Below are 27,777 nucleotides of genomic sequence, written 5' to 3'. Positions count from 1 at the left end.
GTTCTTCTATAGAACACTGGAAAGAGTCGGAAATTAAAATGCTCCAACCCTCATTTGAGGAATGGACAAAACAAACATTTTTTTCCTAGCAAGCTTTATGACTAATTAAGTGGTAGCTTTGACTAAATAAGGCCTGTAGAACCAGATCCTAAGATTGTAAACTTCTTGGGGATAGTACTATGATCATATAATTCTGAGTGCATTGATGGTACTCAATAAACAATGATAATTCATGGTTTCATAGAGTTTAAGGCCAGAAGGAGCCATTAGATGATGTAGTCTGACCTCCTGTGTGTCACAGGCCATTAAATTTCACCCAGTTATCCCAATAACTTGGGTTAGATTAAAGCATTTCAGTCCTCAAGAGACTAAACTGTTTACTGCCTTGTTAGGATGATGATGACTCCAACTATGAAATACTAATAGTATAACAGTTTAAAATTCCAAATAAAACACTAAGCTTTTAGAATAGATCTTCAGATGATGACTACAGTCTTGTACACAAGTTTCAATGCCATTGCTTAAAATTTTTTCACAAGTCTTTTTATTACCCAGTATTTAATACATTTGATGCATCAAATTACAGATATTTTCTTGTATATAATAATACACTGTTTTACTGATATATATTCCTCCAGATGTCCTGCAGGATGCCAGATATGCCAGAACTTAATCAGGTAAGACCTTATAAATATGAGGCTATGCTTTCTAAAATGGGCTAAAGAAACAATTCGTGTTCTTAATCCAGCAAGCAATAGCAAAACATTGCAGCCACTGAAACGATCAGAACATAATTTCTGGGGTCTGTTTGAAGAATTAATTATAGATTCTGCTAAAGTAAGTTGCATACTAAGACAGAATTCATACACACTAGGAAATGTGCAAAGAAAGACTTCTGTGGCAAATTGTCTTAATCCTGCCCTGATGGGTACCAGACAGAAATAGTACAAAACTCCTTCCTAGGCAGCTAACAATTCCAGCCATATGCTGAATGGCACAGGATGTGGAAGGGATGTGAGAGGCAGTAGGAATCAGATGAGAGAGGAAGTGGTTGGAATGGAATCCTTGGGTGGGGGTGGTGGTGAGGGTGGGGGACAATGCAAGGACCACCACTTTTTTTGTTTTTTCTCAAATTTTTGGGACTTGCATCTGCCATCAGCAGATAACATTGGTAGTTCAGGGCTCCTGCTTTGTAAAAACCAGCTTGAAGGTGTAAAGGATATGAGGCCACTAGGAAAGTTTTTGGTCTGTTTTCTTTTAATTTATTAAGGTGATGTCCCTGTGCCTCAGTGGGTCACAATGGAGAATATCAAATTCAGGACAAGCTGCTGAGAAATAGGGCAACCATACCCCAAAACTGGTGGTTATTCTTCCATAAGATATACCAAACCAGCAACAAAAGTCTCCCCACACTGGCTAACAGGAAGTCAGGAATGCAGCCTTCTTAGGAATTCCAGTCTTGGATTTAACACCCACACACTAGACTTAATGGTGAATGGTTATTTAAAACCAATTTCATCAAACAAAAGGGTTCTTCTGATCCCAAAGGACAAGCCACACACCCAGGACAATATATAACTCAGATCTTCCCCAATAATCACACTGTTGCCAATCCTTTAGTATCTAAAGGTTTATTTATAAAAAGAAAGAAAGGTGAGAGTTAAAGTTGGTTAAAGGAATCAAAAACATACAATAATTGCAAAATTCTTGGTTCAGGCTTGAAGCAGTGATGAAATAAACCGCTGGTTTGTTAAGTTTCTGGTTGCTTCCAAATGATTTGGAAGATCCTCGGTCCCTGGGTTAGAATGCTCCCGTTAGTATAAATCCATAGTCCAGAAATTAGAGAAGGAAAGAGGCAAAATGGAGATGTTTCCAGGGCCTTTTATAGCTTCTGCCATGTGGAGGAAAACCCATTGTTCCAAACAAAGCCCTTAGCACAGTGTGGAAAAATACAAAAATACAAGTAAAAACACAAGAAAAATACAAGTAACAAGATGGAGTTTAGGGTCATATGCCCTTGCATGCTTCGCTGAGTGATAGCAGAGGTCATTACCCATATTCCAGCTAGAATGTCCCCAGGAAGGTCCATCTGGTGGGGATAAGCCTCTTTTATTATGAGTCCATTGTGAGTTAAGTGTTCTTTGATGGGCCATTCAACTTGAACAGTCCTTTCACAATGTGCTGGGCAAACTAGAAATAAACTCCCTTGTGGGTGTGACCACAGGAGCGAACACATTTGAAATACAGGCATACAATCAATATTCATAATAGCTTCAGATAAAAAAATTATTCATGCAAATAGGATAATCATATTCAGCAAACCATAACTTTTCCATAGACACCTTACATGACATACTTCTGCACAACCTTTGTTGCAGTTGTGTAACAGTGGTAGCAACAACGATCTATATGGTTATATATTAACTATATAACATTGCAGATGGGAAAGGGGAATACACTGGCCTTCACATCATTTTGTCTGTTTTAACAGGGCAGTGGTCTTTTTAGGCAGCTGATATTCATACTACTTATGTTCATCATCAGATTTTTGATCCCTCCTTTGAAATTAACATTAGTGCCTGGGCACAGCTCGCATTAGTGTGCATTTAAGAGGCTACTGTAAAGGCTGTTAGATCAGAATGTTGACCTTCCTTGGCACTTGTTCTACACTGAAAGTCTCCTTCCCAGTCCTCCCACTATGATGTTTGCTGAATCTGGAAAATGAAACAAAACAACTGCATGAGTTACTGCATGTTAAACCAATGGCTAACAAAGTGGGAAAAATAAGAACTGGGTCCAATGATTGTGATTTGTTTTTGTTTTTTTTAGTGTGCACTTTTCAGTGTTTATGTTTATAAATATAAAAATTGTATCCAGCTACATTTTTCAAAACAAAGGATTTTGCTTTCTTTGTTGTTGTTTTTAGCTGAAAGATATGCACAAAGCTTCGTTCTGAAAGAATTTTTCTGGCAAAGTTCAATACAGACATAAATGTTACAACTGGTTAAAACCGTATTTATTGGGACAAAAATTCAACAAATTTAGGCCTACTTTGGTCTAGACATTATTCACAAATCATTCCAGATGGCACTGGTTATATTTGATATTTGTAAATATTGGCCTTATAGTTTGGGCAAATTACTTTTCAAATTCGGTTGTTTACGACATGTGGTCTCAAGGTTTGCAATCATTTTAGTGAGTGCCAGTGGTTATACAAATATTTTCAAATAATGAATGGCATGACCCCACAAATAGCTGTTAATCAAATCTGAGTAGTTTAATTGTGAATATATAAGTGACTCTGTCCATTATTCTACCAACTTTACTGAATACATTGGAAAGGCTGACACATGCTTCTGAGCAGCATCGATTTGCAAACACAACTCTATAATGGCTCTGTTACAACCCAGACTGACTTCCCCCTTTGGATGCTCACCAGGCTGCTGTATTGGATCCAAACCTTTGGATCTCATGAGCTTTTAAGTTTACTAATCTGAACAGAATTCAGGAACTGTCTCCAGGTCTGGCTCTTAAATGCGCTCAAGCGATACAAACTGCAACTCCTGGTTTCCCTTCTCAGGGCATGGGACAGTAGCTGTTCTAGACCCCAAGTTTCCCCAGGAGGTTAAGCACACCTGCACAGCTCCACCCTTGTGGGTACTCTGGGTTACTGTCTCACCCTTCAGGGAGTTTGTGACAGTTAAAGGAAGTAACACAGAGACTTTGCAAAGGCACTTTTAAACACAGCTACAGCACAATAGATATAAAGAGCTATCTATATATATAACAGCATTCAAGACCCTGCCTCAGTTTCCCAATCCCTCCCAAGAGCCCTTTTGGTCATAGGCAGTGTCCTTCCAGAGAATCCCGGATTCTTGTGCACCCTCTTTCCACCTACCCAGTCTTGTCTTCTGTCAGCCGATGGGTAGCTGGAGAGCAAGACCCAGCTCAGAGCAGAATTTGTCCTTTTATGATGTTCACGTCCCTTCTATCAGGTGACCCTTCTGAGGGGCTTCAAGTCTCTTTTCAAGTGATTCATTGCTTAGTTCCCACCCACCCGAAGCTCAGACTTGGAAAACTGGTTTCCCTGGGCTACAACCTGTTCCTTGTTCTAGGGAGCTTCCATTTATGGAAAGCCAAGATTGTTCTCTATTGTTAGAAGTCTGCTAGAAGCAAGAATTTCCCCAACACATTGTGGGTGTTTCAGTTCAAGATGGAGGCCGCAGTGCAGAAGTGAAGGCACAGCACAATTTTACAATTAAAATGGTGTTTACAAAACAGAGTGGGGTTTGATTGATATAACAGGCATACAGGCATATTCTAATCTGTCACAGAGTGTCTCTGTCTGTCTAACCTAGGCACTTGCAGCGCTCTCATTATCTGTGGAACATACTTTTTATGTTTATAGTGCATGTGTTATGCAGCCATTTCCTTTTCTGGAAATTGGCTCCCACCCAAGCAACATTTGTGAAGCAATGACCTTACTGACAATGACTCTCACTGTAATTGTCAAAGGGTTGTAGACTGTGTAAACTGCACTTTATATGACAGTGTTTCCTATGCATATCATTAAAAAAGGGCAACGAGAATGAGGAAAGCTCCTTGGTAAGGTCGGTCTGATCTGGCTGCATCTGGTGCCTCACTCATTTACTCTCTTTCTCCAGGGAAGATCTCCAAGTTCAGTGCTGCTGCTGAGACTTTCACGTTTTGCCGGAGGAGTGACTATTTCCCAGCTTTGCAGTGACCTTGTAGAAACAGTCTCCGTCACAACGATACTTGAGGGTTCGCTGCAGTCAGTTTGTGAAACTGAGATTAAGTTATCACAGTGGGGAATGTAATACTAGTTGTCAGTATTACATCATGGCCCCTACTTTGCGAACTCCCTAGCTCTGCTGTGGAGCTCTCAACCTTCCCCAGCTATCACAACTGGGCTTTACTGCCGCATCATTTAAATCTCCTCCTTGACTCCTTTGTTCCTGCAACGGAGGGTTCCCCAAACCGGATCCTTCTATCATTCTGCTCCTTCTGTGTGCTAGCTTGAGCTATCAGCCTAAATAAGACAAAGCAGCTCCTTTGAAATACATTATTATTGTTATAACACTTCCTTTTAAGTGCACGTTTGCATAGGGTAAATAACTGCATAATGGATGTTTGAATATACGGTTAGTCAATTGTTATAGAGTTCAGAGGTTGCGTATAACCATCTATAACATCCATGGAAGTGCATATAACAGTCTGTACCCAATACTAACTTATAACATCTATTAACCATTTTTAAACTGTTTATAAATATACCCTTAATATAAGGTATGATTTTTGTAAACTGCTCAGCTTTCACTGGACCTATGAGCTCCAGCTTCAGGTCCACTGGAATAATTTATAGTGTCAGATGATGAATCACCCTCTCCATAGGGTAGGCTGAGTTTTCTAGCACCTGCAGCTGTAGGAATAGCTGCTGGCATAGTTCTGTAATGCATAAGATGGTCAGTGTATGCTGATATTTTGATAGTGGTTTATTGTGTGTGCTGAAATTGCCTTCATAAAACACAGTCAAGCTTTGGTGAACCGGATCACATCTAAGTGCTATGATTCCATTTCCTGCACATGCCTGCTTAACCATTGTAAGTGCTTTCAATAGCTGGCTCATACAGGCCTTGGCGATTGGATTGGATTGTTTAACTGGGATTGCTGTTTGCTCTGTGTTATTCAGTATGATGCCTGAAGCAGTAATGACATAAGGGTATATTAATGTGAGTCCCACTATACATATACACTGGAGCCCATAAGGGCTTTTCAGGACCATAGGAGAACAGAAGTCTGTCCAGATTCTCCCTTTCTCGTTCTTTCTTTTAAAGATGAGCAACAAAATTTTTGCTAGAACTTAAAAATGTGTCTGCAACTTTTCCAAAGAAGTCAAGAGTATATGATCCAGACTCAGAGAAACTGGAACGGTGTGATTAAGAGCTACCAGGACTGCAGGGGAAATTCACTTCACTGCATGGCAATAATACACCTAATAATAATATCATCACTGCCTCTTCCTTGGGGGAATAATTGTAGTTCCTGCTGGTAGTCCTTAGGAGCCACTGAGAAGTGATGAACCAGCACACACTCTGGCCACATGCTCTTTCCAAATAGGCAGCACGGCTCACTTTTTGGACTGTGTTAGTTTCCAACATCTCCATCCTCACAATAACTGAATTTGTGGCTGGTTTGTGCTGCTACAACTTCATACCCTGGTGGATTATCTGCCTCTGGAAGGGCATAAGCCAACATAAAACCTGGGTGAATCAGATCCAATGATTGTTTAAAAATTTACCTAAACGTATTATAGAAAAATTACTTCCATGAGAGTCTAACGGATTTTGGTTCCAGTGTGACACCACTACTTTAAAAAACTAGAGAAAAGGTATGTGTCAGCTGTGACTGCCACCCTTTTGCTCTTTAGGCTTTCCCCATGGTGTAGCTGACATAAGCCAGGTGTTAGATTTCCATTGCCTATGCCTTTGACTTGAGTGACCCAGGAGGGTATTTCTGTGTACCCATTCTGACATATCTGGATATAGGGGTTTGTTTTCTTTTTCTCTGATTCTAGCTTTTGGAACGTATACCAAAATAAGTTAACAATTCCAAAATTATCTTTAAAAGCAAGATAAATAAGAGAAATACAATCAAAGCTATGTAGGATATATCATAAGTATTCTAAGAATTATGAAAGTCTCCCTTAGGCAGGATAAAATTGTCCCATTACACTACACCTTAGAGTTTGTGTTTATGTATGCGTTCGTCCGCCCGTCTGTCTGCCCCTGGCCTCTTTCTGACAGGTCTGTGTTTTCTGTTGATACGTGAGGGTTTGTCCTGACTCAGAAAAAGGCTACATTTAAACTGAGTTTAGCTAGCACTTGTTAACAAAGCCCAACTGAAACTGAACCACTTTGCCTAATCAAGACAAACCCCTAAGGTCTGTGTGGCACATCCTTGTTCAGAGAAGTTCTCTGTCCCCCACAAACTTCTCCCCACTATTGTATATTGAATCAGACTGTGGAATGCTTGTTTGTCTTGGAGGTGAGCACTTACTAAGCAGTCTCATTATGTTTTGTTCTTCAAGGGTTGAGTCCTCATTACCTTCTGACTTTTAATCAAGCATCATTGTACAAGCAATAGTGAGGCTAGTTACATTTCTACAACTCTTCAATTCTTCATTGTGTGCACCAGTTTACTTTCAGTATCTATGTGAGTTTTCATTCCTCCAAACTCATCCTCCAATCTTCATTTGTAGGACACTGAATAGCTCAAATTTTATTAAGCTTATTTGCTTATATCAAAGAGTTTTGAATGCATGTATAATTAAGCAGTCTCTAGGTGCCAAAAAGTACCTTCATAAACAATTACCTTGCTATGCTGAATACAATATATTAGGGTTCAGATGTGATAGCTTTACATTCTCTCTGTGGCGGCAACTGTTTTCCCTAGCTTAATTATTAGTTTAATCAGAGTATTATGTGAGGAAAGATTAATATCCTGTTACTAATTATGTATTTCAAACATGATTTCCCTCAGATGATACTCCAGTCTGTCACAGTCTAAAAAGAGAGGTTTAAAATGCAATGGTTATTTCAAACCTTACGCTGTCATCATTCTTTGTGGTAGAGAAACAAGGAAGTCTGCATTTCAGATTTCTCAGGATCTGCAGGAGGTGGTGATTGTCCTACATTTTGTATAGAATGACACTGCTATTGTGTAGAACGACACTGCTATTTTAAACATTGTTGATGTAATTTTTCCCCCTCTTTTTGGAATCTTACAGAAGAGAGTTGGTGATCATTTAAAAATATTTTCTTATCTGCTCTTTTTCTTCTTGCTATTTCCTCCTTCACTTGGTTAGACTTATTTTTTATCTTCCACCTTTGTTTAATGTCTTTGCCTCTCTTTTGTAGCTATTTTTCTCTCTGTAGCAAATCATTCCCATTTGTAATAATTTTTAAATTTGCTTTTAACAGTGTTGGACAAACCTTAAAAGATTTGGGTTTTGGCTCAGATAAAATTTGGTAAAGTGGTAAAAATTTGAGATAGTTTTACTTTGTGTAAGTAAAGACAAGTATTTCCCCATGCTCCCCCACCCCCACAGTTCCTCACATCTTCTTGTCAATTGCTGGAAATGGGCCATTTTCATTACCACTACAAACAGTTTTTTTTTTCTCTCCTGCTGATAATAGCTCACCTTAAACTGATCACTCTCCTTATAGTGTGCATGGTAACACCCATTGTTTCATGTTCTCTGCATGCATCCGATGAAGTGGGCTGTAGCCCACGAAAGCTTATGCTCAAATAAATTTGTTAGTTTCTAAGGTGCCACAAGTACTCCTGTTCTTTTTGTCTGAACTATCCATTCCAACCCACCAGTTCTCTTCTCCCATCATTCCCTTTTGGGTTCTACTGAAACTTTCCATGTTCAGCTCCTCAGAAGTAGAGCCCTGCTAATGTTCAGATATCCGCATAACATGTTTGTGGATTGGATGCAGATACAAAATTTGTATCTGCGCAGGGCTCCACTCACAAGATTCCCTGTCTCTCTGGAAGACTTCCATAAACCTCTTAACTTTGATCCCATTGTGGGGTTTTGCAGGTCTGGTCTTTACTGTGGACCTTGGATCAACTATTGATTTAAATTGTACATGGTCTGTTGTTTCAGAGGTGCTCAAGAATTCATTAAGTGCAAATATTTTGTGAGCTGCTGAGGTACTACAGAGAAGGAAAAGTTGGGGGAAGGCTTTTGGGTGGATGGCAAAAATTGAGGGACATGGTGGGAGCTTGCTGGGTGCAGATTTATGAAAGCAATCTGAATCTTTAAAATTTTGTGTTGATTCGGGGAAAGGATTGGAATTCAGAATAGTTTGTCCTCTTAACTGATTGATTTGCTCATCCATGATTTTTAGGACACTAAAAATACTCCTATCTTTTAATGCTGGTAGACTGGCCAGATTTTCCCTATAGAAATAGATGGGATTAGAGGGAGAACATTGCTAAACCTAAGGGCATGGCAGATTTTAGAATATCACAAGAATATTTTAAAACCTGAAATCTTTCCAAAGAAGATGCCAGGTGTATTAATAAACTAAGCTAGAAAGCAAGACTAGGAACTTGTTGAATAGTAGTGTCTTCTGCTGTGGGTTTTCTATGCTAAATGCAATTCTGCTAATGCCTCATTAACATTCTACTTCAGTGGATGTACTTTACTACATTCAGTTAAGTAGTAATCGAGATAAAATAGCATAAAGATTCTTCTTAATCTCTATCCAGTTAAAGGGCAGCCCTGTCCTTGTGATGTCCTACTAGTCCATGACTGGAACTCCTAGGTGCAACCACAATACAAATAAATTCATCATCATCATCATCATCATCATCCATTTTAGAATCCCAGTATTTATCTTAACATAGGCATCCACAAGGCTGCACATGGTTAGCCTGAAATTCAACTTTCAGTTTAATTCATTAATAGCTTATGGATGTGGCAAGCTATACAAGCATTTGCAAAGTGTAAGAAAGAGACAAGACCCAGAGACTACAAATTTTCAGCATAGGAATCAAGGTGTTTTGGTGATTTTTATCCCATGTCTTTTTGTCCTTATTAATTGTTTTGATGGCAGATTGCTATGTAGTGTGATGCCATTTTTGCAAATTTAACAAGTGGTATTTGAGATAAACTATGTAATGCATGATTTTATTTTTAATTTGAGATGTTGCTGTGGACGGCTGATTGGAGACCATCCTGGGATAGATTATAGTTCTCCTGTCTACCAGCCTACCAGAGAGAGGGAGAATGAAGAATGGTCTGTCCAGAAGCATACACATACAAGTCCTACTGACTCATTTGGAACGATCAATTTCCAAGATGGAGATCACACTTACCATGCCAAGGTTTGCCTGTAAACTGCAACTTTATTTGATTTTAACAATGCTGGATTAACATGACTTCTCTTTTTACTATTCTAATGATAAAGAAACTGGACAAGTTAAAATTAGCACTGTGTGAACCTCAAACTGTTTGGTTGAAACAAGAAAACAGACCAAGTTGAAAGTGGCCCAGTAAAAGCATCCATATAATGTTACACTATTAGTCTGGGAACAGAATGTAGTAAAATCTCATTCTGTGGACAAGTTAATGATAGAGAGATAAGGGAGCTGTCATTTGATTTGTAAAAAGCCACAGAATTATCATTTTAATGGTGTCACCATCTGCGGCATGGCATGGGAAACTCGTTGACGTCCAGGCTCTCAGCCCTGGGTCCTCTGGCTGGAGGAAATTTTGATAATACAATGTCATCTGACATGGGTCAAGTTGGGTATCATTCAAAAGTCCTTTTTCCCATGAACACGATACCAAACACGACAAACCTAGGACAAATATGTATTTGAGAAGTTTAAAAATCAATGTTTTTTAAATTATATCATAACACAGGGATGCAGTGATTACGCAGAAAAAGACATTGATCTTTGGTAATCCTAGGGAAGTTAGCCTTGAGAAGTAGGATTCAAAACATTTATTCATCAAAGTCATATCTTCTCCGTCTAGGGCACCACTCCTAGCCACATTGTCACACTGATCCTTGTCTGGGCCACATTCACACACTTCCCTACAGGGCAGGCTGTTGGTCAAATGTTTTCAGGGAAATGAGCATCTGAGCTTTGCACATAAGCATTTCATTTGCTGAAGAATTGATTTGGGAGAACATGGTATTTCACACAAGACAGAGGGGATCAGTCCATCCTCCAAGACATACCCATGCCCTATAGGGGAGGATAGTTTTAGATGCATTCAGTCATCCTGGAGCCATTCCACTTCTTGATAATTTGTCTTCTTGATAGCAGGTAGAAATGTATCCCATTTGTCTGCTTCTTGGAAAACAACCACTAATGTAACTTTGCAAGTGTTGTAATGTTGGTCTTCAAATGGTAAACTTGACATATGAATGATTCCAGTGCATTTATGACCTCATCAGTGACTGTCTCAGCCATTCCAAGCACTTTCAGAGCAAGGAGAGTGTCTTTGGAGGTTGAATCAAATGCCTTCTGATAAAATTTATGCAATTTATGAATTTGGCTGAGCCACCCAGTTTTCATTGGTAAAATCAATATTTGTTTCTGTTGCTTTTACCTTTTGATGCAACATGTTACGTACATTCTTAGTGTAGCACTCGAGGTGATACACAATGTCATTTGCATGGATGTCTTTTACAAATATTTTCTGGACTATATATCTACATAATTGTTCTAGGTTTGTCATGGTTGGTACCATGGTGATCGTGGGAGAAAGGGCTTTCAAAACACCCAACTTGACTCATTTCCAAGGACATTGTGCTATAAATTTTCCACCAATTGTAGGACCTGGAGCTGGGAGGACAGCAAATCCTCCCCCTGCCATGCCACCGAGAGTGACAGCATTGAAATTATGACTGTAGATTTTTACTAACCAAATGACACCTACCTTACCCTTCTATCATTAACTTGCCAATAGAATTACACATGTGCCCAGACTGTACACTGTGATCAAAACAGGCTGGTTCTTATTCACAGTGGGGTCCACAGATTCATGACTGTTTCTCTGCTCTACATAGGCAGATCAAACCTGTCAATCAGAGGCAGGGGAGGGTAGTTCCACCTCTGAGAAACTGCTAGATTTCATCTTCCTCTCCAGTTGCAGGCAGGCAGACCAGCTCTTCTCCTACTGCAGAGCAAATTTAAAGAAAAAAAAATGCTTTAAAATCTCCAGACCATCAGGATCTGCCTTTATCAGTGGGACCCAAGCGGGATGCGGGGGCTGGGGCCTGCTGCCCCCACTCCGGGGCCGCCTGCAGGACTGTACCAGCTGGGTAGCCAGCCCAGACGTGACTGGCCAGGGGCTGGGCGCAGCATGTGCGCTGGGTCCCCGCAACAGGCCCGGGCTCGGGGGGTTCGGGCCCTGGCGCCAGAGCCACAGCCGCCGAGCTTGGCCAGCGGCCGCTTCCTCTCCCCGTGGCAATGGGAGCTGCAGCAGTGGCTGCTCCCAAGTCCCGCTGCCCAGGTGGGGAGGACAGCCGCCGCCTGGCCCGCGGGCCACCCCTCTACTCTTCCTCCAGATACCGCCCGCCTGAGTCCTGCCTGCGCTCGGGGCCAGGCCGGACTCTCACTCACCTGGCCCCATGCTCCCCCTATGTCTCCGGGGACTCCCTCCAGTGCTTGCGGAGGGAGGAGGAAGGGGGGGGGTGATTTTTTTTTTTTTTTTTTTCTCTTCCGCTGTTTTTTTCTCCTCCCCCCCCCCCCCCCGTCCCGCGTCCCGATATTTGACCTGGGTGATCTGGTCACCCTAAATGCACCTCCCTGCTGATTAAGTGCCTGCATGGAGATCTGTGCCTCTTTCGTGGAGGCCCAGGCCTCTCTCAAGTGCTCAGGTTGTGGCAGGGTTTTGGCAGGGTTTCCTGCAACCTCTGTCTCCAAGCAGGAGTACTCCCAAGAAGCAGTGGCAGCACCTCAGCAGCAAAATCCGCTGGGTCTGGCACAGACAGGGACACCAGCCCTCCATCCAGCACAATCAGCAACTCTTCCTCTTACCCCATCCCTCCATCCCTGAGGAGTGAAGATTGAAGTACTGTACCAAAGGGCCAGGGAAGCTTCCTGCTGAGCTGCTGGAGCCCATGCTAGCCACAACTGTTGGCTGTGGAACAGCTGCCCAGCCCCTCACTCACACCACTGCAGTGGCAGGGGGCTACCAATAGTGTTCCAGAGCAGACAGAGCAAGGAGAGCCTGGTAAGGGGCCCTCACCCCAACCCCTCCCTCCATTCTACAGCTTGGCCAGCCCTGCAGCAGCCCAGAACTACTCCTGGCCAACAGCGTCAGCCCAGCTCTGTCTCCTAGTGTAGCAAGTGGCCCAAGGACTCACTTTGAACCTCCAGGACTGAGGCCTAGTGTGCTCCTGAGGTGGGGTCAGCTCATCTCAAGGCCACATCTAAGAATTTCCCTTGAACAAAGCATGGGACCCAGAGAAGCCCCCTCTGGACCCAGTCCAGCACAAATCTTGCACCTGAACCCCCTCTATCTCAAGGTAAGAAAGCTCTTCAAAAAATAACCACACAGTCCCTTTTCACAGGACTGTCAATCTGAAATATCACTCTGCATTTGAGAGTCACCCCAACATAAAGCACACACACAAAAATAGCCCCTCGATCCCCTTCATCTTCTGAAGATCCTGACTTGGGGATTTCTGTAGGCTGTGCTCTGAGAAGCACAAAGTGACAGTGAAATGTGTTTCCTTAAGCTGCCTAAATCTGCAGAGTACAACAGGTAGACATTTCTCAGCACTTCGTTCCTCCGCTCACCTTCATGGAGTGCAGCACATGGGATATTCATCAACACCTAGTCCCTCTGTTCACCCTCAGACGGGATAATCATCAGTGCTGAGTTCCCCGGCTCACCCTCACAAACTGCAGCCTGGCAAATCACAGATGTGTTGTTTCCTCTAGGTGGGCCATACATACAACCCCACAAAGGGAATTTTCCCTGTTTAGGGCAGGAAGACCATCACTCCAACTCAGAGCTAGAAACTCAAATAGTAAAATATTTTTGTAAAAAAACAAGAAGCGACAAAGACCTTGCAAACTCGGGAGATTTACATGGCTATATGTATGTCTCAATGACGTGGACGCTTTTATACTATTCCCAGGAGGTCTCATTTTTTAAAGTCCCTTTGTTTGTGAAACATTAGAACTTTCACAACACGGTCTTGAAGACTTTAGAACTGAGAACTTTCTAAGGTGCCACCATGTCTAGTTTTGGTTATTTAAGAAACATGCAATATACATGTGTATTTCTTCCAGTATATTAGAACCTCTTATGACACCAAACTGGACCAGCTATTACATCTGATGGTGAAAGAATGGCAGATGGAGCTGCCAAAGCTAGTAATCTCTGTTCATGGAGGCATCCAAAACTTCAAGCTTCCATCTAAGGTCAAACAGGTTTTCAGCAAAGGGTTGGTCAAAGCTGCTGAGACCACAGGAGCATGGATAATAACAGAAGGCATCAACAGTGGTAATTCTTTTTATCTATCTGCCTCTTCATCTAATACTTGCTCTTTGTTTTTCTCATATGTACAGACTTGAGGAATGATACAATGTATTGATGTAATGCAGTAATTTGGGGGTACTTATAACACAAAATAAGAAACTATAATTTGGAAATAAAAATAAAAGAAAACAGATATTTTGAGGGCATGATAGACATGGGTGTGTCATCAGGCTGCTCCAGTTTTGACCAGTATTCTTAATACTTTCCTGTGAAAAAAGACCTGATCATGTTATGCATGAAATAAGAAGCAAACTGCAGACCAGTTGGAGCTGGCTGGAGTGCTTGCCTTAGAATAGATTTTGATCTACTTTAGTAAAATGGTTAGAGCCCTAATACTGTATCGACTGCTAGCTATTTTGGTCAAGTGTTTGTTTTAAACAAAATTTCATTTATTTAGATTTCATTCAGTTTTATAATTATGAGCATTTTAAATGATGGTGCTCTGTTAACTAACCTGTGAATGCACTGAAACTCCCTGAAGAGTCACTCTTTACATTCCTCTTTAGTTGTAGTCATCTCACATAGGGAACGTGCTGATTTTGATGCATCAAGGAAGATTTGGATCTAAGGGAAGCGCACAAATGACCTATACTACTCTGCTATTGTGCAATATCCTGTAATGGAAATGGCAATAACAATTAGTTTATAAAATCTATGGGAGGGACTTTTCCATATCACTGAATCCTTGGTCTTGAGACCTTTAATGGGAGTATGGTAGAGCAACTGTTCATAACCTATACATTATTAGATGAATTTAATCATTTTTCTGTTATCTGTAAATGCTCTGCAAACAGACTTTTTTTTAAACAGATTAGCTTGTTCAAAATTGTTGAAACACTTTGTCTGAAATCTGTGTGCTTACAATCAGTTGTTTGCAAACTATTCACAATGGGCCAGATCTTCAGCTAGGGTAAATCAGTATAGCTCCCTGAAAATCAGTGTAGCAGTGCTGATTTACACCAGTTGAGGGTCATGCCTTTTGCGTAAGGGCTTGTCTGCACAGGGACATTCAGGCAAATTTAATCCAGATTAACTAAAGATGTACATTTGAAGTGGATTACTTAAACCACATTAAATCCCTGTTTGGAATAAACCAAAGGCGGGTCGGGAATACTAACAAAGTAAATTGGTGATGTTTTTATACTCATACCTTTTTTTATAGCAATTTTCCAGTTCTAAGTGTGAGTGCTCACCATTGATCAGGCCTTGAATCACTGGCTGGCATTCATCATACTTTGGCCTGAGTTTTGAAATTGCTGTTTCAGTGTGTATTAGAAGAGGCTGGAAGGGGATAATAGACAAGAGAAAGAAAGATGCATTAGTTCTATTAGTTATTCTATAATTCAAAAATCAGAAAAGGTCACAGTCCAGGTATTTTTTTATAATAATAAAATCATTTTTAATTGCTGTTAGTTGTAATAACCACTTGGTAACCACTTGGTAATTTGAAAGTGAAATGTTTCCTTGAGAATTTTTTTTTGTTTTTTACTCAAGTTATTTTGTTAAGTGTAGATCTTCTCCTGAGCATGAGGCTGCTGATTTATTATGTAGGACTTTTATAAAATAACAAGTTTCTTCTGGGTGAAAATTATCCAAAAATAATAAGTTAATTTTGAAAAAAAGATTCTCAAAATTGGGGCACATCAACTTTGATATCCATTTAAAGTCATTTAAATGGTTAAAAATAAAAATTAGATTCAATACTTTTAAAAGTAAATCCTAAAGAAGATCTCCATTTTGGCCTTATTTCTGAAAACACTTGTGCTTAACATTATGAATGGGAATAGTCCCATTGGTTGCACACACGTAATGTTAAGCATGAACAAGTTTGGAAGAATGGGGCACTATATTATTGTCTCAATCAATTAAACCTCACTATTCCTATAATCCATATGAAGTGTATCAATAGAGTGTATAATTATACTTGCATTTAAATAACTACAGAGTAAAATAGATGATGGTAACAACTTTGGAAGTGTTGATCACAATTGTGTAGCAGGAATCTAAATGTAGAAGAATGATGATGATTATCTGTTTAGGAGTGTCCAGGCATGTGGGGGACGCATTGAAAGCGCATGCCTCTCAATATTTGAGAAAGATTTGTGCCATTGGAATCCCGCCTTGGGGTATCATTGAGAATCAGAGGGACCTGATTGGAAAAGATGTGAGTTAATTAACTTTTCGTTCAGTCAATTGTACAAGAGTCTGTCAGCTTTCTTATCCACTTGTTGGTTTCCACTGTAATGTATCTTAATTTTTGGTGGCCAGATGGGAAACTGCCATGCATTGGAAGATGTAGTCCAGCCCATGGGGGGAATAAAGGCATAAAGCACAACATTACAAGTGCTGATAAGGCACTACAGTAGTTCAGTCATGTGTAGACCTGAAATGAAATGTTTGTTTCAATTTTTTCAAATGTCAAAATTGAAATCAGATAGGGGACAGCAGGGTTTGAACCCGTGTCCCTCAGTTTAAATCTCTATCACTTGATGTACAACAGTAATTGCTAGTGTCTACTTAAGGCTCAGCTGCTAGAGGCGGATTTGGCATGAACTTTTTCTGTGGGTTACACAACTGTTTGTTAGATAGCTGGATATCAGGAATGCTGTGCTATAGTTCTGGCTAAGAGTATGATTTAGTGGTTAGATAGGATAACCAAAGCACATTCATTGTGAAAGGCAGTGAGGCTGACTAGCTAAGATATGCGCTGACATGTTAGAACCCTGGGTTCTGTGCCCACAGTGTCGTCTTTGTATAACTTCTCTATTAACTTATTTGTAAAATGAGGTCGCAGCTCATATTGGGTTGCCTTCTAGGATGGGGTTCATAACTGATATTTTATAAATCAGCAGATGAAGAACAATATGTGGTGCAAAGCACGGAGTGCTATAGATTTTTTTGCAAAGGGATCCCAAAAAAGTTAGATAATCCTGTAAAATACTTTAAGAAAGGAACTACTTTGGAATTATTATTTTTTCTGAAGGAAGCCAATTTTCATCAAAACACCATGGAAAATTTAAATAGTGTTCAAAGTTTACATTTGTAAGTTTTGTGTTTACCATTTTATTAAGATTTTTACAAAATAAGCTGAAATTTCTGACCCCTTTAACTAGGGGGTGACTCCATAATAATATCTTCCATTCACTATGTATTGCACAGACTTGAAGATTTACTATTTTTTAAAGATTTCCATTCATCTAGAATTCAGAATGTAAAAATGGTCATGAATGAATGAATAAATAATCTGTGATCATGTATGTATTCTCCAAAGCAATACTAAGATGGCAGAGTTGTCTTTCACAATATAGGGCCAGACGCTAATACTTTTATGCACATTTGGTAGTTTCTTAATCCTCAAATTGATTTCAACCGGGACTTGACATGGAGCAAGGTACTATTCAGTGTGAGTAAGCGTACCACAATCTGGTCCACAGTGAGGCCAAGCAGCAGTACACAGAAAAAATAATTTTGTACATTATCTTCCAGATCTTGATTCCAGTGTAGTTCCATGAGTGGTGAGAGGATAGACTAGTTGTAGTCTCCCATAGAATGATGTGGAGAATTTTCCCCTAGGTGTGGTAGAAACTTTTAGAAGTTTACCAAGTAACAATGAAGTATATAAAAGTCAGGTCACATGCCAGGTGACATTACTTCAGCCTCCTTTTGATTTTTTTCAGGTAGTTTGCCTATATCAGACTCTCAGCAATCCTCTTAGCAAGCTGAGCACCCTCAATAGCATGCACTCCCATTTCATCCTGGCAGATGATGGGACAGTGGGCAAATATGGCAATGAGATGAAGCTCAGAAGGAATCTCGAGAAATACTTAAACCTTCAGAAAATACACACCAGTGAGTATTGTGATGTCTAATTTATCACAGGTTGAAAGGTTATTAAGATGCTGAGGACTTCCTGTGATATGCTGGGTGTCTTCAACTTCCATGGATGTCAGTGGGAGTGAGAATGGCTCAGCATCTTGAAGGATCAAGCCATAAATACTCAAAAAGGAAAGGAACAATTTTTTTTCCCCAAAAATCACTAATGACTTTGGGTGCCTCCATTTTTGAATTCCCAGTTTGGGACATCTATGATGAGTCCGATATCACACACTGAAAATCAGACCCATTTATAGTCTGTCAAATTGGGCACCCAAAAATTGAAAATGTTGATCTGGAGTTTTAGAATGCCTGAGTAGAGCATGGCTTCTGTTTCACTCTTTATGACAGCACTGGTAACTTTCGCAAATATTTGCCAGATTTTTACAAAGAGAGAAAAAATGTCAGATACAGTGAAATTCAAAGAAATGTGTTCATGTTTTGCAGTGTCACTGTGCAATTCTTTTGTATTGCACAACTGTCACTTTTGCTGTTGGCAAACAGTGCAATAACTGGTTGCAAAAGAGGAATTGTCAAAATGTCCAATCAATCTTTTGTGTCTGTGAAATAAGCAAAAGGCAAGTTTCACAACTTTCATTTTCATTGTGGAATTGTCTGCACGTGTAATACCTCATTTATGTCTGAGTTAAAGAAACCATAAAATATGTATTTATAGCCTGTGTAAAGTACTTATTTTCATGTAATAAGACCATCATCAGTGATTTATGGAAAGCTTGATACTGGTCTAATGATCAAATCACAAGGTATGTTAGAAAGAAACACCATTAGGTCAATTGTAATATTTAAGTCCTTGGTTCCTTTTACCTACTCACCTCTTATAAGCACAGAAACGTATCCAAGAATCTCTTGAATCCATTCATGTTTTTTGTTCCCTGTTCAGTTTTAGATATAAAAAAAGAAAATTTGTAACTATTGTATATTAGGTTTTCATTTGCTATGTCCATTTTTGTTTACTGTAATATTACCCAACTACCAGCTATTTCAAATTATTAAAATCACCTCTCCCTAGAATACATAGCATATAGACAATTTCTCTTAAAAAGCACCCAGTTACTCCTGAGTGTGTGCAAATATTTATATGCACAGTCACTTTTTCTATGCATGCACAGATTTTGCAAGCAGAACTCACAGGAACTGCTATTGCAGGCCATGCAAGAGAAGGGAAGGCTTCTTGTGCCCCATTTCCTTCCTCATGAGTCCATGCCCAGGCCTGCTTATAATCTTGCCCACAGTTTCTCAATAATCTTTTGTTTTAATGGCAGAGTTCATTTGAGTCAGCCTTGAATTGCCTGACGCAAGGTGGGAGAAATAAAGGCATTGTTTTGTTTTGATCAATTAAGACATATCTCTCATGGTTTCTAAGAGATATTTTTGTAGGTACAAGTTGACACACCTATGTTTATGATGTGTGCTGTGCGAGTGATAACTTTGCTGTTAGTAACTGGTTGTGTGTGGTTGGTTTGAAACAGGAATGGGCCAAGGTGTACCGGTGGTTGGGCTAGTGGTAGAAGGAGGCCCAAACGTGATCCTAATGGTTTGGGAATATGTGAGGGATACTCCTGCTGTCCCTGTGGTGGTCTGCGAGGGCACTGGCCGAGCTGCAGATCTTCTGGCTTTTATTCATAAACACACAGCAGATACAGGGTGAGTAGCTGCAGGCTGCACCACTTTTTTTTTTTTTTAATTATTGTGTGGTGGTAGTGAAAATGCCTATCTCAAAATCAAAGACGATTGTGAGAAATGTAGTGAAGTAGTCTTTGCCAGGAACTCCAGATTTCTGATACCACCCCGATGACAACCCCTCCAGCCCCTGTGACCTTTCCCTAGACTTACCCTTTCGTATGGAATTTCCCTTGTGATTAAAAATAACAAGATTTGCACAAAAATAATGAGATGATTGTTAAATGGTTAATATATAAAATGTATTTTTTTGGTGATCCATTTTTTAATTTTTGGAATCCCCTTGCACATCATCAGTGTGTGTTTTATTTATAGTGTGAGACATTTAGCGTTGCCCACCATCCTAAATATATTGGGCAAAGTGATTTTTGGCTGCTACTGAAAGAGCTCTCATTCACATATCTGCTTGTCCTATGTCCAGCAATTAATTCTGTCCCCCCACAATCCCCACCCCCATTAGGTCAGCCCATAAGTTCATTCCCCATCCCCTAGCCTCTCAGTTCACCCCACGTCAGTTCAGCTCCCCCAGCCTCACATCTGCTCCTCCTGGGGTTCTTCACATTCCTATGTGTAGCCCTTGCTGGGCCAGGGTTAGAGTTGAAGGTCTCCTTATTCTGGAGTTAGTGTTTGAATGTATAGATCTCCATGTGCTATGGATAGGGTTTGGGCCCATACTCTTCCCTGGCCCAGGTTTAGGTTGGAGACCTGACTTCAATGGTCTAGGGCTAGGGTTGGAGGCCAGAGGTTTTCCAAGGTTAGGGTTGGGGCTTGTAGGCCTCTCACTGAGAGATAGAGTTGGAGACCATAGAGGTCCGTGGGCTAGGGTTAGTGTTGGGACGCCTAGGCATCTGTGGGCCAGTATTAATTCTTGTGCCCATAGCTCTGTCCAGTCTATATAGTTAGAGTTTGTGATCCTAGGTGTCACTCTATCCTGAAGTCATCAACTCATTTCAACGCCGACATCCCAGGGATGCCTGCAGGCTTCAGCCCCAATCTTATCCCCATGGACCTGTGGGCTCCATTCAAGGCATAACCCTATGAAAACCTGCAGGCCTTAAACCTGACCTTATCCCTGGTGAGCCCCACAGGTCCTGCTCTGATCCTAATCTGCAGCCACTGACCAGCCTTTGCCTTAACCCTGTTGTGACCTTCAGCCATGGCCACCAACTGACCCCAGCCCCAACTGTAGGCCAGGGCCATAGACCAGCTTGATCCTTAACAGAAACTTACTCTCTAGAATACAGTGTCCAGTACTGACCTTGACACTGATTGTGGGTGCTGGACGCCCAGCCAGTCCCAACCATAACGCTTGGCAGTGGCTAGCACTTGACTCCGAGTCCAAACCTAGCCCAGGATTACCATTGGCCCTATCCCTAACCCACCCCCAGGGCCAACAATTGGTCCCAATCTTTGCCCAAGGCTAATAACCAGCACCAACTCTAACTCCAGCCCTGCATCACCAGCTGATTTTCCGTAGCCCAGGGCCCTATCTGGTCCCATACTTACCCTACCATGGGGACTTCATCCTGTCCCAGTCATTTTCCTGCGTTGAGGCTCCCATCTGACCTCCCTCCCATCCCTAAACCTAATTTGTGGCCCCCATCCAGATCAAAACTGAACCCTAGGTCTGAGTTTCCAAGCATAATCCTGTCCCCTCTCCACACTTTTCAGTTCTAACAACCTGGGGTCCACATCTTTCTGGGGCTGCCATCTGGCCATATTGTATCCCTGTCCCTCATCTGCAATCTGTCCCCAATTCTGAATCAAGTTTGGGGTCCCCTTTTGGCTCCAATATTAAACCTAGTATGTTGCCCCAACGTGCCAGGAGCCTCCAATTAAAGCCCACATCTATGCCCATCCCCAACCTTAGCTCAGGGCCAGCAATGCACCTCAAATCTAAACAGAATTTTTTTTCACAAGAAAATGGGCTTTTTTATAAATCAAAAATGTTAATGAAAAATTGTCCATATTTGAAAATTTTCATGGACTTATTCACAATGTTGTCATTATTTAAATATTTGTAATATATATTTTGTTCTATACCTCTCTTTGATGTTGTTTGTTAGCTTTTTAGAGTATAATTTTTGGTAACTTACTTTTATATATTTTTTGCTTGTTCTTTTTATTTTCTTTCCCTCTTCTCTTTCTTTTTTTTCCATTATTTTTCTTGTCATTAAAAAGAAATTCATTTTCCAGTAAGTTTTTTTTAATTAAAGGAGAAATGAGAAGAAAGAGAACAAGAAAAAAAGCCAGAAAACAATAAATGGAAAGTACGATACCAAGCAACTTTAATTAAATTTTGTGAACCTAATTTAAAAGGTAGAAAAAAATTGCAAAAGCAAGTTTGAAATCTGTTTTTCATGAAATTGTTTTAATTTTTTACCATTAGTATTCATAATACTTTTCAAACTAATTAGCTTTGCCATTGATTGCGTTTACATTGGTTCATAACATTTAAATACAGTATTAAACAAATATTGTATATCGGTCTATGCCCTGCCTTTGTTATGCATGAGTGATGCGGTGGAAGGTGAAGGCAATATCGTACTGAAGACAAAGTATGCATTGCTGTATCCACTAGCCTACTCTGTTCTCACAAGTTTCTTCTGTCAGAGTAACATCTGAGAAAGATCAGTGAGATGAGGCATCCTACAGTACAATTTATTCTTGTCTGTGTACTTATCTGTTCCTCAGAGATTTGCCCCCTCAGCTGAAGGAGGAGATCTCAGTAATGATTCAGAACACCTTTAATTTTGGGCAGAAACAGTCCGTTCATCTATTTCAAATGCTGATGGAGTGTATGGAGCACAGAGAATCTGTGAGTATGATGGGTTGTTGATTTGTATTATGATCTCTTTCATTTGCTATAAAACTATGATCTTTTTGTTGACTATGAAATATATTGGCCTGGGCACAGAGGCTATTGTAATAATATTATCTCTGATATAAATATAGGAGGCCAAAGTTTGTCCTCAGTTACTTCTGTACAGTCTGATTGGTGTTAATGGAAGTTTCATAAGTGTTTCGTCTCCCAAATTGACTTTTCCCATCCCTTTTATGAGACCCAGGTGTTTCAGCACAATTAGTCCAGTGCCCTTAGGCTGGGAAGCAGCTAATTCTGGTATAGGCAGGCTGATTGAACAGAGACCAGGCTAGCAAGCCCCAGGTCTCCTGGCCCTTAAAGGGGCAGGCCACCCTGCTACACAACTCCTTCCCTCCTTAAAGCTTTGCTTGGCTGCAGGGCACGTTCTACCATTTACAGCCATATGTCAAGCTTGGACAGGCTGTTTTCCTGGCTGCCATCCCTCTCGCACTTTTCTTAGCTGGCTAACTTCCAAGATCAATTGGTCTTTTTCCCAGGATGCTTTCTCCATGTTGGAAATCTGGAGACAAAATCTTCCATGTCACGTTCCAGCATCATTACTTGTAATTCCAAGCACTGTTTCCCCTCAGCTAGCTCCTTCTTCTCTTTCAGAGCCTGCTGTGTGGCTTTCTCCAAGGCAGCCGATTCCACACAGTGGTTTTCCTTCCCCAGATCAGCTCCTGCTTTATGGCTTGTGCCACAACACTTGCATAGGAAGAGTGTATCTCTGATCATCCTAGCCCCGCCCCATGCCTGAGGCCCCACCCCCCACTCACTACATTCTCCTTCCCTCAGTGGCTCATTCTCCCCTACCATTACTCACTTTCACTGGGCTCGGGCAGGGGGTTGAGGTGTTGGAGGGGGTGAGTACTCCAACTGGGGGGTGCAGGCTCCAGGGTGGGGCCAGAAATTAGGGATTCAGGGTGTGGGAGAGGGTTCCAGGTTGGGGCAGGGAGTTGGGCTGTGGGAGGGGCTCTGGGCTTTGGGGTGGAGCTGGGGATGAGCGATTTGGGGTGCAGGAGGGGGCTGGGGCTGAGGATTTGAAATGTGGGAGGGGGCTGTGGGTAGGCATGTCGGAGGGGGTGAGGGCTCTGGGATGGGGGTGTGGGTTCTGGGTTGAGGCTGGGGATGAGGGGTTTCAGGTGCAGGAGAGGGATTTGGGTTGGGGGGGGCAAGGCTGGAGTAGGGGGTTGGGTTGGGGTTGGGGCGTGGGCTTACCTCGGGTGGCTCCTGGTCAGTGGCGCAGTGAGGCTAAGACAGGCTCCTTGCCTGTCCTGACTCCAGCACTGCACCCCGGAAGCGGTCAGCAGGTCCATGGCTTCCCCCGTCTAGGAGCTGGACCTGCTGGCCGCTTCCGGGGCACAGTGCGGTGCCAGGACAGGTGGGGACTAGCCTGCCTTAGCCATGCAGCATCGCCGAACGGACTTTTAACTGCCTGGTTAAAGCCACCAGAGTCCCTTTTTGATCGGGTGTTCCGGTCGAAAACCGGACACCTGGTCACCCTAGCCCAAACATCTGCACCATAAATAAACAGCTCCGCAAGCTTGAGTCAGCTGGCACAGGCCAACCGCAGATTTTTAATTACAGTGTAGACCAGGGGTCAGCAACCTTTCAGAAGTGGGGTGCCGAGTCTTCATTTATTCACTCTGATTTAAGGTTTCGTGTGCCAGTCATACATTTTAACGTTTTTTGAAGGTCTCTTTCTATATGTCCATAATATATAACTAAACTATTGTTGTATGTAAAGTAAATAAGATTTTAAAAATGTTTAAGAAGCTTCATTTAAAATTAAATTAAAATGCAGAGCCCCCCCAGACTGGTGGCCAGGACCCAGGCAGTGTGAGTGCCACTGAAAATCAGCTCATGTGCCGCCTTTGGCACGCGTGCCATAGGTTGCCTAACCCAATGTAGACATCTCCTAAATGGTACATTTTCTTTGTGGTGTACAAGGAGATACATTCATTTATAGATCCCTTTGTGAATGTTGCTGAGAGCTGTGCAACTTATTTCACTGCACACTAGGTCAAGAATGAACACCCATATGTTTCTCTGGAAGAGTTTTTCCACCTTCCCCCCAATAACATGCTTTTGCAACACTGACAGATAACCATATTTGATGCAGAGTCAGAGGAGCAGCAGGACATTGATTTGGCAATTCTGACAGCACTCCTGAAAGGTATTTATCTAACAACACTTCTGTTTTCCTATGACCTACAGATTCATTGACATGCCCTTTCAAAGAAAGAAAGGAAAAAAAGCTAATGTATGAAAGTTAATGGAACCTTTTCTTGTTTTCTAGGTACAAATATGTCTGCATCAGATCAGCTAAATTTGGCGTTGGCATGGAATAGACTGGACATTGCCAAGAAACATATATTGGTTTGTGGACAAGACTGGAAGGTACTTCTCAATTTTATTTTCCAGGATGTGTTTGTTTTTTACAGCGAAGCTTTTTAATTTTCCTTGTGTTTTCACCATTGCTTTGCATCTGATGAGTAACTTGGGAGTTTGAGTTCATATACCTGTCTGGTGGTGTCAGCATCTTTAGTATTTGGAAATGCAAAGTTTTCCTAGGGGGGCATTCAACATGGAATGTTCAAACTAAGTTTTGTTCCTAACTTCTGTTTCGGTTCCTAACTCCTCTCTTCCCCCCTTCCCCCAGTATTCCTTGGACACCCACTTAAGGTTTTAGGCTTCCCAGCAATCACTTCTGTAGGAGCAGAGACCAGCATGTCTCTCTCTCTCTCTCTCTCCTTCAGACTGAGGATTTAGGCTGGCAGTCCCTTTACTATTATGATTTTCCATCACATGTGACCAGAGTCTGGCACTTGTGTTTAACTCTTTCTCTAGGGGCCATAAGAACATACACGAATTGCCAACCAGCCTTCTCAAAGCAAACTGCATTTATTCTTAGGACAAAAGCATCATAGAGAAAACATATTAAAAACAATAAAAGAACCTGCACACATGCTAAAAGCTTACCAGAGGCCATCCCCATCTCCAACATAGAACTCTGGTAGGTGTCAGTGTTTCAAACAAATCTGATGGTATTAATAAAATATGCTGGTTTCTTACACAGGTGACTCATTTTTTGCAGTTAACATTTTTCTGGTTGCAGATGCAAATCTTTCAACATAAACAGTTCTAGTAGGAGCAGGAGGAATAGGTTTATATCTGCTCTTCCTATTCCTTTTGCCTTCTTTTTTCTTCTGTCTCTAGCTATTTTCTGTCTTTCTATCAGATCTTTGGATTCTCCTTAAGTGAAAATGATGCCATTTACAGGGACATTGTCAAGGTTGGTACATTCAGACCAAAATGACAATACATTGTTTTGTTTCCAAAACAGATGCTTAGCTATTCCTATCTTTTAAGAATAGCCCAACATAAATTAGTGACCTTCAATAATACACCATTGTAAGCTAACAAAAGAGGATAAGCAGTTTAATTAAAAATAGATTTCATTTTCAAATTGTTATGGTATTTGTTAATAGAGTACAAACATAACCCCCCCTGCAAACTTAAAAATAAGAAAAGCGATATACACATTTATTTGCATCTTGTTGAAGCAATAATTGTATGTTTCAATATCAGGATTACTTACTGAGGTATTTTTAGATCTGTTGGCATCCTTTAATTTAATTGAAACACATTTTTGGCTGCAACACATGGTGAAATTCTAGCCCCGCTGAAGCCAATGGCAAAAATTCCATTGACTTCAGAGGGGCCAGAATTCACTCATTGCTTTTAGGGGTTAGGGAATTCATTGTTCCAGACTCCAAGGAGCTAAATGTTTTTGTTTAATTGTTCTTTTTCTATTTGCCACTTTCCTTCTTCAAACTGCATTTGATTATGGCAGACTCTTTTTTTGGTTAAAAATAATTAGCAACTTAATAAAATGTGTCAGAATAGAGAGAACAGATACAATAAATTGTATTGTTTACTATTTAGTTTAAAAAACCAGCTAGTATATCATTATCTAATCAAGCTCTTTATCATGCTTTCAAATCAAGCAAGGCAAAGTCCTTTAATCACAGTCAATCTCTGACTCATTTTATGGGCCCTAGTTATGTTAAAAACAGTCTTGCACACACAAAAACACTAATAGTGGTGATTAGTGGACTGTCGTCTGCAGTATCTACAACTGGTTCTTTTACGGTGATACCTGGTTAAACCTAACTGCCTATAATACATAGGATTATACATTATGCAAATTGCTGCTTTTGGCTACTTCAGACTTGGGTGGAGCTAGACACTGGAACTGAGAGCAGGGAGGATGACTCTCCTGTGCTCTCAATGATGGCCTTGCTGGTGCCCAGGCAGCATGGAGGAGGAAACCTCCTGACTTGAAGAGGGGATAAAAGATGGACTGGGGGAGGGAAAGGAGTAGAATGGGACAAGGAGTTTGGTGAGACTGGGAGCCTGGTGAAGGAAATGGGGAAGGGAACTAAGAGCCAGTTGGGGAAGACTAGGTCTGACAGGATAAGGAGATTGGGAACCAGTATATATGTGTGGGGGGGAAGGAGGGAAGGAGGTAGGGAGACAAATCTGGCAAGGAGCCAGGATGCAAGGGACTACTGGGACTGACTGATTGGGCTAAGAGACTGGGACAAGGAGTCATGGAGAGTCAACTCTGGGACTGGATAGGCAAGAAGAATGGGGCTGGGATAAGGAAGTGGGTGTGGGGAAGAAACAGGTCTGGTATAGGGACAGATTGGCGGGGATGGAGTATTAGAGGTCAAGTTTGGGGTGCATAATGGAATGTTAAACTGTATTATACCGTTCAGCCTCTAGGTGGTGTAGTGAGTAAAATACCTTATTTAAATGAATCTCCGCCATATCTGGCAGAGCATTAAAGGATCTTGTGATGAACACATCTGGTGTCTATAAGAAAGCTCTGTAGCCATATCTGGTATAAGGACATGATGGGGAAACAGGCAGAAGGATTAGTGAGGACTGGAGAACATTCCTTTCCAGAGACTGGAATGGACCCCAAGATTCCTGAGTCTAGCACTTCCTCTGCTTTCAGCAAATTTATGTAGAACCCACTGGCAAAGTGTGTGCTGGTCCCCACAGAGAAGGACAACCTGTTATTGCTATCTGTTATTCTGTACAGAAGTGGCAGAGGTCTGCTGATGACCCATATGGGTCACCGTATGATTCTACAGGATGGAATTTTGGGTTTTTTTTTTCAATTTGCTTCTTTAAAAACCTGGAAATTGCACACAAATAAACTTGTTTT

The 27,777-nt window shown here is 41.2% G+C and overlaps 1 protein-coding gene across 2 annotated transcripts in view; it reads left to right on the top strand.

The window, feature by feature from the left end:
* TRPM6 (transient receptor potential cation channel subfamily M member 6) overlaps positions 1-27,777 on the top strand; it is a 131,924-nt gene that overhangs the window by 28,806 nt on the left and 75,341 nt on the right. Inside the window, exons 3-11 of one of the 2 annotated variants that reach the window (XM_034774551.1) lie at positions 639-677; positions 9,738-9,918; positions 13,852-14,065; positions 16,141-16,265; positions 17,779-17,950; positions 19,465-19,639; positions 22,370-22,493; positions 24,642-24,714; positions 24,838-24,938. In XM_034774551.1, coding sequence (XP_034630442.1) covers positions 639-677; positions 9,738-9,918; positions 13,852-14,065; positions 16,141-16,265; positions 17,779-17,950; positions 19,465-19,639; positions 22,370-22,493; positions 24,642-24,714; positions 24,838-24,938 — 1,204 coding nt within the window. Of the gene's footprint in view, positions 1-638; positions 678-9,737; positions 9,919-13,851; positions 14,066-16,140; positions 16,266-17,778; positions 17,951-19,464; positions 19,640-22,369; positions 22,494-24,641; positions 24,715-24,837; positions 24,939-27,777 lie in introns of those variants that run through there. The other variant, XM_034774552.1, reaches the window with a different exon arrangement.

The sequence above is a fragment of the Trachemys scripta genome, chromosome 6 (assembly GCF_013100865.1).
Source record: "Trachemys scripta elegans isolate TJP31775 chromosome 6, CAS_Tse_1.0, whole genome shotgun sequence".
NCBI classification, from domain to species: domain Eukaryota; kingdom Metazoa; phylum Chordata; order Testudines; family Emydidae; genus Trachemys; species Trachemys scripta.
The sequence above is the reverse complement of the archived record's forward strand: the minus strand, read 5'-3'. Positions and strand labels throughout refer to the sequence as shown.